This window comes from Molothrus aeneus, chromosome 6, assembly GCF_037042795.1.
Source record: "Molothrus aeneus isolate 106 chromosome 6, BPBGC_Maene_1.0, whole genome shotgun sequence".
Lineage (NCBI taxonomy): Eukaryota > Metazoa > Chordata > Aves > Passeriformes > Icteridae > Molothrus > Molothrus aeneus.
The window spans coordinates 26,984,685-26,996,879 of record NC_089651.1 but is presented as its reverse complement, the minus strand read 5'-3'; the positions used below and the strand labels follow the sequence as shown (position 1 = coordinate 26,996,879).

The 12,195-nt window shown below is 42.9% G+C and overlaps 1 protein-coding gene and 1 long non-coding RNA gene across 2 annotated transcripts in view; both read left to right on the top strand.

Annotated features, from left to right (window-relative positions):
* The first annotated feature begins 141 nt into the window (after positions 1-141).
* LOC136558365 (uncharacterized) lies at positions 142-1,216 on the top strand. Its single transcript, XR_010783865.1, has 2 exons — positions 142-535; positions 1,000-1,216. It is a non-coding gene; the product is annotated as an uncharacterized lncRNA (long non-coding RNA).
* A 1,883-nt stretch (positions 1,217-3,099) lies between these two features.
* UBR1 (ubiquitin protein ligase E3 component n-recognin 1) overlaps positions 3,100-12,195 on the top strand; it is a 60,389-nt gene continuing 51,293 nt past the window's right edge. The window contains exon 1 of the mRNA XM_066551604.1: positions 3,100-3,191. Within this exon, the coding sequence (XP_066407701.1) occupies positions 3,111-3,191 (81 nt within the window). The 5' untranslated portion in view covers positions 3,100-3,110. The remainder of the gene's footprint in view (positions 3,192-12,195) is intronic.

Here is a 12,195-nt window from a genome sequence, read left to right as displayed (position 1 = left end):
TGCCCCGGGGCCGGCGGCGCCCCCGGCGGCCCGTACCAGTCCAGCAGCAGCGCCACGGCGGCCGCCGCCAGCAGCCCCGCCGCCAGCCCCAGCATCGTGCGCCGCGCCGCCACCGCGCCCGCCCCGGGCGAGCCCCGCGCCGCCAGCCCCAGCACTTCCGCGTCCACCTCCCCGGCGGCCGGGCCGGCCCGCGCTCGGCCGCGCTCGGCTCGGAGGACCGATGCCAGCGGCGCCAGGGGTGGGCGCTCCCCTTGTGCTGGAGGTTTTGTCCGGCGAGGCCGGGGGAATCCCGGCTCTCCCTCCGCTGCCTGGGCCCTGAGCGCTCCCGCGTTCCCCTCCAGCCGCAGGGGTGCCTGGAAATGCCTAGGTTAAAGCAGAACGAAACCCAGGCGTACGAAGAGATCCGCGTCTCATCCTGCTTCCTTACAAATACAGCATGAAAACTTTCGCTTTTTCTCCTTACGGTATTATTATTCTGCCTGCTCGGAAATCTAGGCAGTTGACCTATTTTGCTCCTGACAGAAGTCTTTTTATGGTATTTTGAATATTTTTTTATATATATGTACCACAATTTTAAACCTTTCTATAGCAAGTGCACAGTTTCATAATTGCTATTCTTTGCTATCAACTCAGTTTACTAACTGCTGCCCATTTACTGTTGAGATTTTTTCTTCCCATCTTAAGTATGAGTTTAGGTGAAAAAGCTTCTGTTGCTTCACGTCACTCTTTGTTATTTAACATAATATTCTCAAACAACTTCAGGTATTAGAAGTTTCTAATTCAATGTTGTTTAGTTGTAATTATATTTTCTCATATAATTTGTCATAGGACAAAGATTTAATTTTTAGCATTGATAATTATTAGTTTTAATTGATCAAGAAAAAACATTTTTCAGATCAATTAGACTGCATTAATATAAGACATGTCTTTTTAGATGTTCTTCATAATTTAGTTACTCTTTTGCAGGACTTCATGTATGTTTGCTTTGGTTTTTTTCAGCTGCCTTTCATCTTGCTTGTGTACTCTTCCCTCCAAAAAACACCCTGAAGAAATGTTTCTAAATAAACATCAATCAGCAATCCTGGTAATCTTCAGGAGTAATCTTGAGAACTGGGGCTTGCTGACTGTCTTTCATTTATTTTAGCTCCACCATTTTATTTTAGCTCTAGCAAGGCTGTCAAGCATTTTGTCTGTATTAAAATTGATCTGAATTCCTGTTTTGTTCTTCTTTTTTCCTCTATTGCTGTAGTATCCATGGAGATCTTGTTGTTTTGTCCCATTTCTGCCTGGGCAATGGTGCCAATTTGTTTTTTTAAGATGTTTGCTGACACTTTCTTTGCTGTCTCTCAGTGCATGTAGGTTCCAACTTTTTTTTAATAATAATTTTTAAAAATACATCTAACAGTAAGTCTTGTTCAATTAAAGCAGTTGATTTACATTAGCATAACTTCTAAAAGTCCCACAGTAAAGCAAACCCACACTGACAGTCAGCTTAAAGAGGTGGCCAGGCAAGCTGCTTGCCTTGCAGCACGGGGGGCTGCAGGGAGCCCTCCTGCTGCCTGACTGGGTTTGTTGCTGTCCTGGAATTCTGCTTTGCTTCTCTTGCTCGACTACCTTGGAAGCTGGATTATACAATTGCTAGTGTCGATGCCAAAACAGGTGGAGGACTCCAGTAATTACAGTCCAAACTTGGTTGTTGTGCAAACAACACTTCTGGTTAGCGGGCAGCCCATGCTACTGAAAAGAATTCGGTACAGATCAGCAATACAGACAGTCAGAACAAGATGAAATTGTTAATTGTCTCATGGCAAAATTCACTTTGTATTTTTTACACCTCATACTTAAACCTGTCTCAGTGATGGTGATTTTAAGTGACAGATTTCAGTAATATAAAAAAGTTAGCAGGACTTCTTAATATGAAGATGACTGGTAGCTATGGCAGAGGAACTACAGTTCTGAAGATATAAGAGAAGAACTTTGAGAGTACCTGTGGCTGTGTGCAGTGCAAAACATTATTGAATATACCTGAAAAAGGTTACCTGTAAACTTTATCCCATCCCATGATAACTGAAGAAAGTTGAAAAGCTGCTTGGAGGCTTGAATCAGGAAGACTACAGTGGGAGGAGGCAGTCTTCCCAATATCCAAGATATCAGGCATTCGATATGGACCTCAAGATCCAATGCTATGGCTATTTTTCTATTTCCTCGGCCTTCGGAAGGTGCAAACACAGGGAATTGTGGAACTGGACTGCAACAATCTGGAAAACTTCCAGCAATGCATAGGCCGTGTTTGTCACATATCAATCAAGATCCTCAATGCCCTAATCTGCCAAATCTGCTAAGCACCCAGAACAGTTATGATATGCTGTTGGAAGGAGGCATGGAAGAAAAACTTTGATCTTGGAGATCTTTTGGTCTTTAGGTATTTGCCTAAAGCTACTGTTGCCTCCTACACCAAGTTAATAAAATTTTCCCTTTGCTTAGCCCATATGGGAGCCACACGCAAGTGGTGTGACTTTGCACCTGTGTAGATGAAATTACTTGTGCTATTATCTTGCTAGCAATAAGATGAGGGGACATAGTCCCCTGCACCACGGGAGGTTTAGGTTAGACATTACAAAGAATTTCTTCACCGAAACAGTGATTAAACATTGGAATGGGCTGTCCAGGGAGGTGGAGCCAGTGTCCCTGGAAATTATTAAGGAAAGTGGACGCGACACCCAGTGACATGGGCTGCATGATGAGGTGGTGTTCGGTCGTAGCTTGGACTCGATGATCTCAGAGGTCTTTTCCAACCTAATCGATTCTGTGATTCTGTGACCCCGTGATGCAGGGCGAGAAGTGCACACGCAGACGGCACAGTTTAAGTGCCTGCACAGGAACCCCACCGCGTAGCTCAGCGCACAGCACCCACACGAGCTTCGCGTGCCGGCCGTTCCGAGAGGCCCCGGCCAGGCTCTGCTGGGCCTCCAGCAGGAGGCGCTACCGAGGCCTCGCGCGGCGGCGGCTGCGCGCGGGGCGGGCCCTGGGCTGCGGGCGCAGCGCCCGGTGACGGCGGCGGCTCCTTCCGGGCCGTGACGGCGCCGCCGGCCGCGTCCCTCGCTCTCAAAATGGCGGACGGAGCCGACAGAGGTCCCGTGGCGGGAGCGGCGGGCGGCCGGGCCGCCGCGCAGGCCCCGGAGCCAGCTATGGTGAGGCTGCAGACCGGCGCCGCGCCGCGGTTCCCTTTGCCCGCCCTTGGGAGCAGCCCGTGCCCTCCCCGCGCTGCCGCCCCGCCGCTCGGCCGACGAGGGCTGGCTCTCCGCGGCTGCCGAGTGGCGCCGTGGAGGGCCGGGGCGCGCCGCTCCGCACCGCCGGAGCCAGCGGGAGGCGGCGGCTCCAGCCAGGGCGCGGCCTGGGCCTTGGGGCCGGAGCGGGCGGCCCGGTGTCCCCGTGCCGGCGGCGGTCGCGGCTGCGCACCCGCTCCCGGCGGCCTGCGCTGGCTGCGACTCCGGGGCTCGCCGCCTCTGCCCCGGGAGCGGGGAGCCAGCTGTCACGGGCCCACGGGGACGCGGTTTGGCTCAGTTCCCCACTGCCTCTCTCAGCCCCTGTCCCGGGTCTTCAGTTGCACTTAATGACGGAATTGAATGAGATCAAACTTTGGAAAGCTTCAGAGGCTGTCCTTTAAACGTTGTACTGTATATGCGCATTTTAACCATAGTCCTTTACCTTTGTTAATTAAAAATGACTCCACTGTGGAACAAAAAAGGCTGAATAACAAATTATTGTTCTGCAGAGTGTGTGGAGCAACAAATAGTATAATTTAGAAAGAACAGAGGAAACAATTGTTTGTTGAACAGAAATATTGTTTCTTTTTTCGTTCTGCAAAATAATTGTATATGGATTTCCTACTTTGTTATTGAACACAATTTGCTGTTGACCCTGTCTAGTGGTAGCACATAAGTGCCTTCTGTGGTTTCCTCCACAAACTTGTGTAGTGATTACTATGTTTGAAACACTTTATCAGGAGTTTAAAACCCAAAGGCTGAGAACTTAAGAAAGGAAGGCAGATGGATGTGTATGAGGCACTTTACATTTTATGTTTTATTTTCTGTAACAGTCTGCACACATAGTATAGTTTTGAAACTGTTGACTGCTGGTGTTTAAAAGTTGGGTGCTGCAAGCCTGTAGAATAGCTACTTTTTACATGGTGCTACACACCACTAATAAAAGTAGAAAGCTGTTTACTCATGGAACTTGTCTTGCATGTGGCAGCACTAAGCCAACAACCATTATTCCCTGTACCCTTCTCAGAATTTTAAGTATCTGCAAATCATTTGAAATGGCCCTTTAGTCACAGACTTCATTCTTAAGTGCTGGATATTTCTGTAACTGAAACAGGCCTATGTGTGGATTTTTTTTTTAAATCAGGAACAACTTGATTTTAAACTAGGAAAAATGTGATTTGACTGCATAGTGTCAAAAATTGCAGCCCAAGACAGGTGAGTTCTTAAGCTTGTGAGCTGTGCCTAAAGTCGGTGGTACTGAGGGTAGTAGAGGCAATCAGCAGCAAAGCAATGCAATCAATCTTTCATTAGTTGGGGACATTAGAGGCTGAGTTAGCCCAAGCAATCCATACAGCTGGTAATAGTGGTATTTGGAAAAACTAGGAGAGAGTTGTTGAAGAGATCCTTAGCTGCTCAAAGGTGATGCTGGTGCACTAAGTTGTCTTAATTTTTATGTGATTTCAGCCAATTGAAAGTGTCTGGACCAGAATTATCATTATTCCAATGAAGGCAGTAGTTGGCCATCCAGACTGTGTTGCCTGCCATACATCCAAGCAAAATGCAGGGATTTTGACAGGGAGTAGGGGCTGAGGGTATGTTATAAAAAGGGAGAAGAAGAGCCTGAGATATGTACTTGGATTGTGTCTGACAGCATTTGTGATGTCAGATAGCAAACCTGGGCATAGTGATGCTGGAGACTGCTGTAATCTGGAAGCAGTATCCCCAATTTATTGCTGTCCTAAAGATGGTACTAAGTAGCTAGAACTATTATGTCCTGCCTGACTTGTGCTTTCCCTGTGCAGAACTGTTCTGAAAGTCACTGTGGTGCTAGAATTGGAAAGTGGTGTGGAGTGGAAAGAACTGGTTAAATAGGGTGAGCTTTGGCCTCACTGAACTTGTCAAATCTGTCTGAATGTCTGAGCAGTCAGACAGACTCTGGCTCCTCTGTTCAGCTCTGGCTTTGGGTGCCATCGGCTGCAGTGCAGCACCACATCTGGCTGCAAGCCTTCCCGGAGTGCTGGGTGCATGATGCAGGATTACCTGAATGATTCTGCAGGAGCCAGCCTGATTCTGGAATGGATGGTGGTGACTCAGGTAATAAACTCTTCTGCACCCAGCCCAAGTCAGTGGTGTCTTCTCTGCATTTATCTCCAGCACTTCAGGTTGGGTGACTGTGGGTGAAAATACTTGATGTTTCACTGCATTAGTTGGAATTCAGGTCCTGTCTGGGCTTCTGCTTCTCCGTAGTGGCTGTATTGCTTTCTGAGCTGCCCTGGAGGAGAGTGGGCTGAATTTAATGCTAATTAAGTAGTAAACCTTGTCTACCAAACTCTGGTTTACTTTCTTTCCTTTCCCAACAGCATCCACAGTTTAGATGGCTGATGGGCTGGACTTGGCTTGTCCAGTAGTTGGCTAGCAGGCATTGCTGGTGGCTTGACAAAAGCCTGCTTTGCAGGCTGGATCCTGCCCTTGGTTGGTTGTCCATTTGTATTCTAAACAAATTCTGGTTTGACTCCTGCCTGCTTTTGTGTCTGCTACCTGGAGCAGGACCTTGATATTAAGCTATTTGAAGGATTTTAAATTTACACTGAATCTTCAAATGTTCATGTATGTGTACCTTCTCAGTAATATTTGCAAAGAAAAGGGTTTTTTTTTAAAGGTTCTTTCTTTTGCCATCAGTCAGAACTCCTAACAAAAGCTGAGATGTAGAAGAGAAAAGAAGAAGAAGAGAAAAGCTTTAATTATTAGGATATTTCCTTTAAAGACAGGAAAATTTCAAATTTCAGTTTCATAATGTAAAGCACAATACAGGCACTTGTGCATTTTAATGTATTTCAGATCTCTTGTGTCATTCAGTGCTGTTACATAGTTGAGAAAATGTATATGAGGAGTCCTGCTACCGTGGATGTGTCCTAATCAAGCAGTAATATGGAGGGGATATTCATATTCATGTGCAGGTTGTTTCTTGAAATTAGTGAAATCTGAGTCAGGCCTCTTATTTGGAGTTGCAGTGTCTTCTAAACTGAATTGACCTGCTTAGACCAGATGACGCGTCCATATAATTTTACTTTGCTAAGCCAAATTTGTTTAAAACTTCATTTTAGGTAAGTCATCATATCCTTTATCTAAGCCCTGAAATGCACACAGTCAAGGCTGCTGTATTTAGAGCAGTGCAGCATATTGGCAGAAGAGTGTTTACTGTACACTTGTGTCAGTGTCCAAGGAATGGAGCTGTGAAAGTTGCAGCAGGTAACTGGAGCATGGCCCAGGTCCTGTTTGCATCCCTATATATTTACTGAAGTTCTTTCACTTTGCTACAGCATCTGGTAGTGCTGTGGTTTTTTCTTTCCTGTCTACTTATACTTGGTAATGTTTGTGACTTTTGTTAGTGCAGGGGTGGACTGATTGTAAGAGTGGTATCTGTTGTCTTTGCTTGAGTCCACATAAAGTGCACAACATATGGTTGCTCTAGTCCCATTACAGTATTGCAGTTGTGAGAGGTATGTGGCTTCAGGAGAAAGCAGTGGATATTCCTGATAGCATGTAACTGTTTCAGTGTCTCCTAGATATCACAGCAGCAGAGAAGTTAGGGATAAACAGGTTCTTGTATAAGGGAAAGTGTTTGAGGGATGCTGAGTGAGTGCTGAATATGGATAGATCACCTGAATATTTCTGCACATTCCTTCACTGCAGAATTAGTGTGTACAGTGGATCTTAAAATTGATGATAAATGGAAAATAAGTGTGACTACACAGAGAATTAAAAAAAAAAAAAGCAGTGGTGTTGTTTTCTACCCCCTGCACCCCCCAATCCTTCCATTAATGAATTAATTCTTTGTAAATACTCACTGTAGTTGTGTATTTTGAAGTGCAACCTGGTGCTTGCTGAAACATTTCATGGATGTTAAGTTCCTTCAAATGTAGGAGACCACAGGATGGATGTTAAGGATCAGAGAAAGAATAAAAGTATTTCCTTTGTTTCTCTAGAAACAAAATTTAAATGATGTCAAATGAGTAGTCAGAACTTCAAATTCAATTTCGAAGTCTCACAAAATAAGTAACTCTGCAAAGATGATTTTGCTATTTTTATAGGGAGAATAACTTTTCCCCCAAAATATTTTGCACATTGTTTTGGCTTACGGTGTGGTACTAAATTTCTGCTTCCTCTGGTGTTAATTGTATTTTGCTATCTATCAAATGAAGGTTTCACCAAAAAACTTGGAACATAAAAAGGTGATTAGATTGCATGTCCCAAAGACTAAAAATTAGTTCCAGTTCCAGAATTCCTGGCTATTTTTCCTGTTGAACCTACTTAGTAGTAGTATCCTGCTAATTTTGCCGCATATTTAGGCTGGAGTATCCAATTGGTAGGGAGGTACAATAGAGATACCTCCAGCACGGAGGAGAGAGCTACAAGCCATGATTTGACTCCAGTTGTCTCCTTGGGCAGCAGATTGCTTTCAAGTGCTTCCTCCCATGAGCTGCAGCTGTGCTCTCGGGTTTTGGAGGTGCCTGTGATTTAAAAGTGACCTACAGTTGCCAAGAATTTGAGCAGCTTAGGTCTGTGCATTGTTTACTCTGAAGAAGACCTTAGTTTTAGCTGTCCAGCAGCTGAAACAGTAGCGGATGGTGCTGCTGGTTGCTTGTCCTTCTCTGGTGGTCACCCATTTGCTCTGGTTCAGCTCAGCGCTGGTGGCTGCTGGAATCGAGGTAGGTTGTGCTCTAGACAAAGCTTTAGTAGTCTGTGCTGGTTTTGGGTCTCATTCCAAGTGGGCAAACACCTGCATCATTAAAGCATCTTTTGACATGAATTGGCAGCCTGCTTTGGCTCAGGGGCCAAAGTTAAATGACTGAAGAGATCAAAAAGGTCTTCTATGTCTTCAGGTCGAAGTTGATGTATTGTTAGGACAACGTTAGACAGTCTTGAATGTTACCCATGTTGTGCCAAGGGAAAAAAACTTTAGAAACCTAAGTTCCTTCTTTTAGTGTAATTACTGACATCTAGAGCGGACTGGATACTAAAGTGAGATGACAGATGCATCAGAAAACAGATATTTTGTATTTGAGTTCTAAAGAGTAATTTTTACAGCTTAGATTCTCTACTAAAACATTGGCTGTGCTTTGTTGGAGAATATGAAACAACATAATTCCTGTGACAAAACAAATTAAGTTTCCATTTTAACTCCCTGCATTGTGCCCTTCCAGAGATAGAATTTATACTCCTAAAAAAAAAAAAAGCTTGATTTAAGGCATGGAAGAAGAAATATGTAAATTTCTAGTGTTTATTTTTGAAGCCTCTTCTTTTTGGAGTATATATGTTTGAGGCTGAAATAGATTGTCTTGTCTTCATGTCATTTTTGCTAAAAATAATGCCTAGGTGTTCTGTACTCTAGCTGGTTCTTATTTTCAGTGCATTAGAAAACTGCCAATTTTAAACCAAAATAATAAGAAGGAAAAATGGAGCCAAAATGTTGAAAGCAGAACCCTTATATGAAAATGTTAGTTCAAGAATCCTTTGAACTTTCCTTTTCAAAGAAATTTTTAGTATTCTGCCTACTTATCAAATAACTTGTGCATATTTATCCTTTTAAAATATCATCTGTTTCCTCAGTTAGTTAGGTAATATCGGAATAAAAGTTTTCTGAGATGCTGTTCTGCTAATCGCTGTTTAACTTGTACGAGTGTTCTGTGCCTTAAAGTAAAGCTGCCTTTTGCATTTGGTATTTATGTTGAATGGCACCAGCTTGAAATCAGTATACGCCCAGCATTTGAAATATTTACTTTGAAAAGCCTGCTTTTTCTAGCTGCTTTGACAGGCAGCTGGTATTGTCATCTCATGCCTGACAGAGTTTTGCTATACATAACAAAGGATTTTATTATTCCTTTTAACTAGAATGCTGGACCAGGTACAGGTTTTAGTTCATGCTACTGGTAGTGTCTGTTCCTTCATAATTTCTTGTTTTATGTTCATAAATATTAATATTCCTTTTCACTGATTAATGTATAGATCTAAATATAGTCTTGAAATTCAGGCAATCACTTTTGCACTAAAAGATCAGCTTGTCAATCAATGCAGTTAAAGTACAGCTGCTTTTTATAATATTGCCTTGTGCAAGCTGTTATTTGGAAAAGACTTCAGAGTTCCAAGAGAACTGTGCTTAGAAGGTAGATCAGAAATTGTCGTGGAAGCAACAGCTACTGAATTAGTGTACATAATAAATCTCAGCAATGATAAGGAAATTTTGTCATAGGGGTGAGAAATCTCATTTGATGCTTGGTCAGCAGGTGAAAAGTGAATTGAGAGCGTTGTTAACTTCCCCCCCCTTTTTTTTTTTTCTTACACACTTCTTTCTTTCTCGTTCCTGTTATTATTGGTAGTATTCTTAAATGGAATGTGTTTGTGAAAGACAAAATTGGATATGGATATATTTGCTATATCCATGACAGATATTTTGTGTATTTTATAGCAGTATTTGTAGGCAATTAGAATTTCTCTACCTCTGACCTTTAGGCATGAGGCTTATTTAAAGGTTTTGGAAAAAGCTACAAACAGTCCTTTTACATGTAGGATAAATATGCATGTTTGGTTGAAATTGACATTTGGGAAAAGCTCTATGTGGTTACACATGGGAAGAAATATTAGTTTGATCCCACAGAGGAGAATATGTTTCTGATCCCACAGAGGAGAATATGTTTCCCATGCAGGACAAGAAATTGTTTCCTAATGGTTTGCTCTCAAGTGGTATTGTGAAGCAGTGCTTGTGTCACAGTATTCTTCTGAAGACTCAATAAAGATGACAAATTACTGCTTTTGTTATAATGCACAAATCAAATGTGATAGACAAAATGGTTTGTGTGTCTGCTCTTCTGACAAAACTGCTAGCACTTGAGAAACACAGCTTTGAAACTCCTCCTGCCTCCCTTCTTCTTCTTTCATGCAGTTTGAGAATTATCCTAATCTTAAAATAGTGAATGTGACAGGAATGTGTGATTGAAGTAGGAAAAGAGATGGGTCTGGAGCAGGTTAGAAATATAAAGTATAAAAGCAGAGCTAGGAGACAACGTGTATCTTTGATGTACACTCTTCACTAGTGTCAGGTTTTTGAGTGTCACCTTTACCTGCTGTTTCCAATACCACATGATGTGGATGTTACTCTCCCTCTGCAGGAAAGGTTGTGGTGTGCTGCTGCAATGATAACTCCCTTAGCTCATTCTGGTCACTGTTTGTCGGGGTTTTATTTCAGGGCCATGTGTATGTCCACGTGGGCCATGTGGTGACATGGCTGTTTCTTTGACAAACTAATTAAAAGTGAGAAAATGACCAAGAAACCCATGGAAAGAATTCTACTAAGGTCACTAATACAAGTATTTGAAAGCTTAGCAATTTCAGAATTCAGATTTTAGATGAAGCTCTGATGTGCTCCAAATGTGAAGGTGGTTCTTTTTCCTAAAATCAGTAATTTTAAGTTTACAGTCCGAAAATATTTTCCAGTGGGATAGTGTCAGTTGGAGTAGAGTGTATTCAGCCAGCTTCCTCTAGGCTTTTCTCTGTTAGTTAGAGCATATGGGCCCCTGTGAGTAGGGTCTGAGTGCTGGGGGGCTGTGAAGAGCTGACTGATAGTATTATTTTGGTTACCTGCTAATGTTTCTTCCTTAATTGTATTATTTCATGACTTCTGTCTCTTTCAGTACTGTATTTCAAATTTACTCTTAAGTGGGATCAAATCTGGAAAATAACTTTTCTCTAGAGCTTACTAGTAGCAAAAATTAGAACATTAATAGAGATTGATGAAGAAACAATACTTTTCCTTACGTAGCATTTGAATCACACAGTGATTGAGGCACCTCTGCACGTCATTCTGTTCAAACTCCTTGCTCCAGCAGGGTCACCTAGAACAGGTTTCCAGGGACTGTACCCAGCTGGCTTTTGAATATGTCAAAGGATGGCATTTTCACAGCCTCTCGGGGCTGCCTATCCAGGGCTGGGCAGAAAGCTGCAGTGTGAGCCCCATCTCGGCTTGCGGCTGTCTTGTGCATCAATTTGGCTTTTCTAGACTTCCAGCTCATCCTGTCAATAAAAACAAAAAGCCTATCAATTCATATTGTTTTTAATATCTGTAGCAATTGAGCACTTGACAGGTGTGAGCTCAGGTAAGGGAGCTCAGGTGAGTGAGCAAGTGGGACTTTTGAAACTGTTCAGTTTCATTATGTGGGCACAAGGGGACAAAGAGAGTCAAGCTGAAGAATCAAGTTAATTCTAGGGGGTGTTTTATTTGGCAGATTTTGTATTGTTAAAAGTTTTGTATGTAATTTTATACTTTTGAAGATAATAAAGTAAAAAGATTTTGATGAAAGGAATAAATGATTTCTCATAGGAGGCACAGAGGGTATGGGATAGGTCTGAAGTTTAGCCTGGTGCAGTTTTGAGAAATAAGAAAAATAATGTTCTTGTTTTTTTGTGAGTATAATGGATATTTCCTGGGTGATGTACAGGCTGAGCATATATTTTAGTGTTCTTACCAGAAGGCAGACAGCCTGCTTGAGAAAGTTCTCTTGCTTCCCTTCTTCCCTCTTCTTTCCTACTTCCTGTCCTCTCTTCTTGGAACAACATTTAAATAGAATTAAAAGCTTTGCACAAGAATGCTTGAAATGCTTGTAAGTTTGACTGTGTGAGAACCCATTTTATACTTCTGGCAGATTTTCAGGGAAGCTTATCCTTGTGTTTCTTGAAGCTATGACGTGCTCTGGATCGACAGCACAAAAGCTAAACTTGCACCATCTCCTGGGAACCTGGTTCATTGAGCTGGAAGGGGACAGATTGGGATTCTCTTGTGCTCTGTGAACAGAGTGTGCCACAGGGCCCACATCCCCCCACCCTCCTGCATTTAAAAAATACAGTGACCAAAGTGGGAGAGGGATTTGAAGAAGGC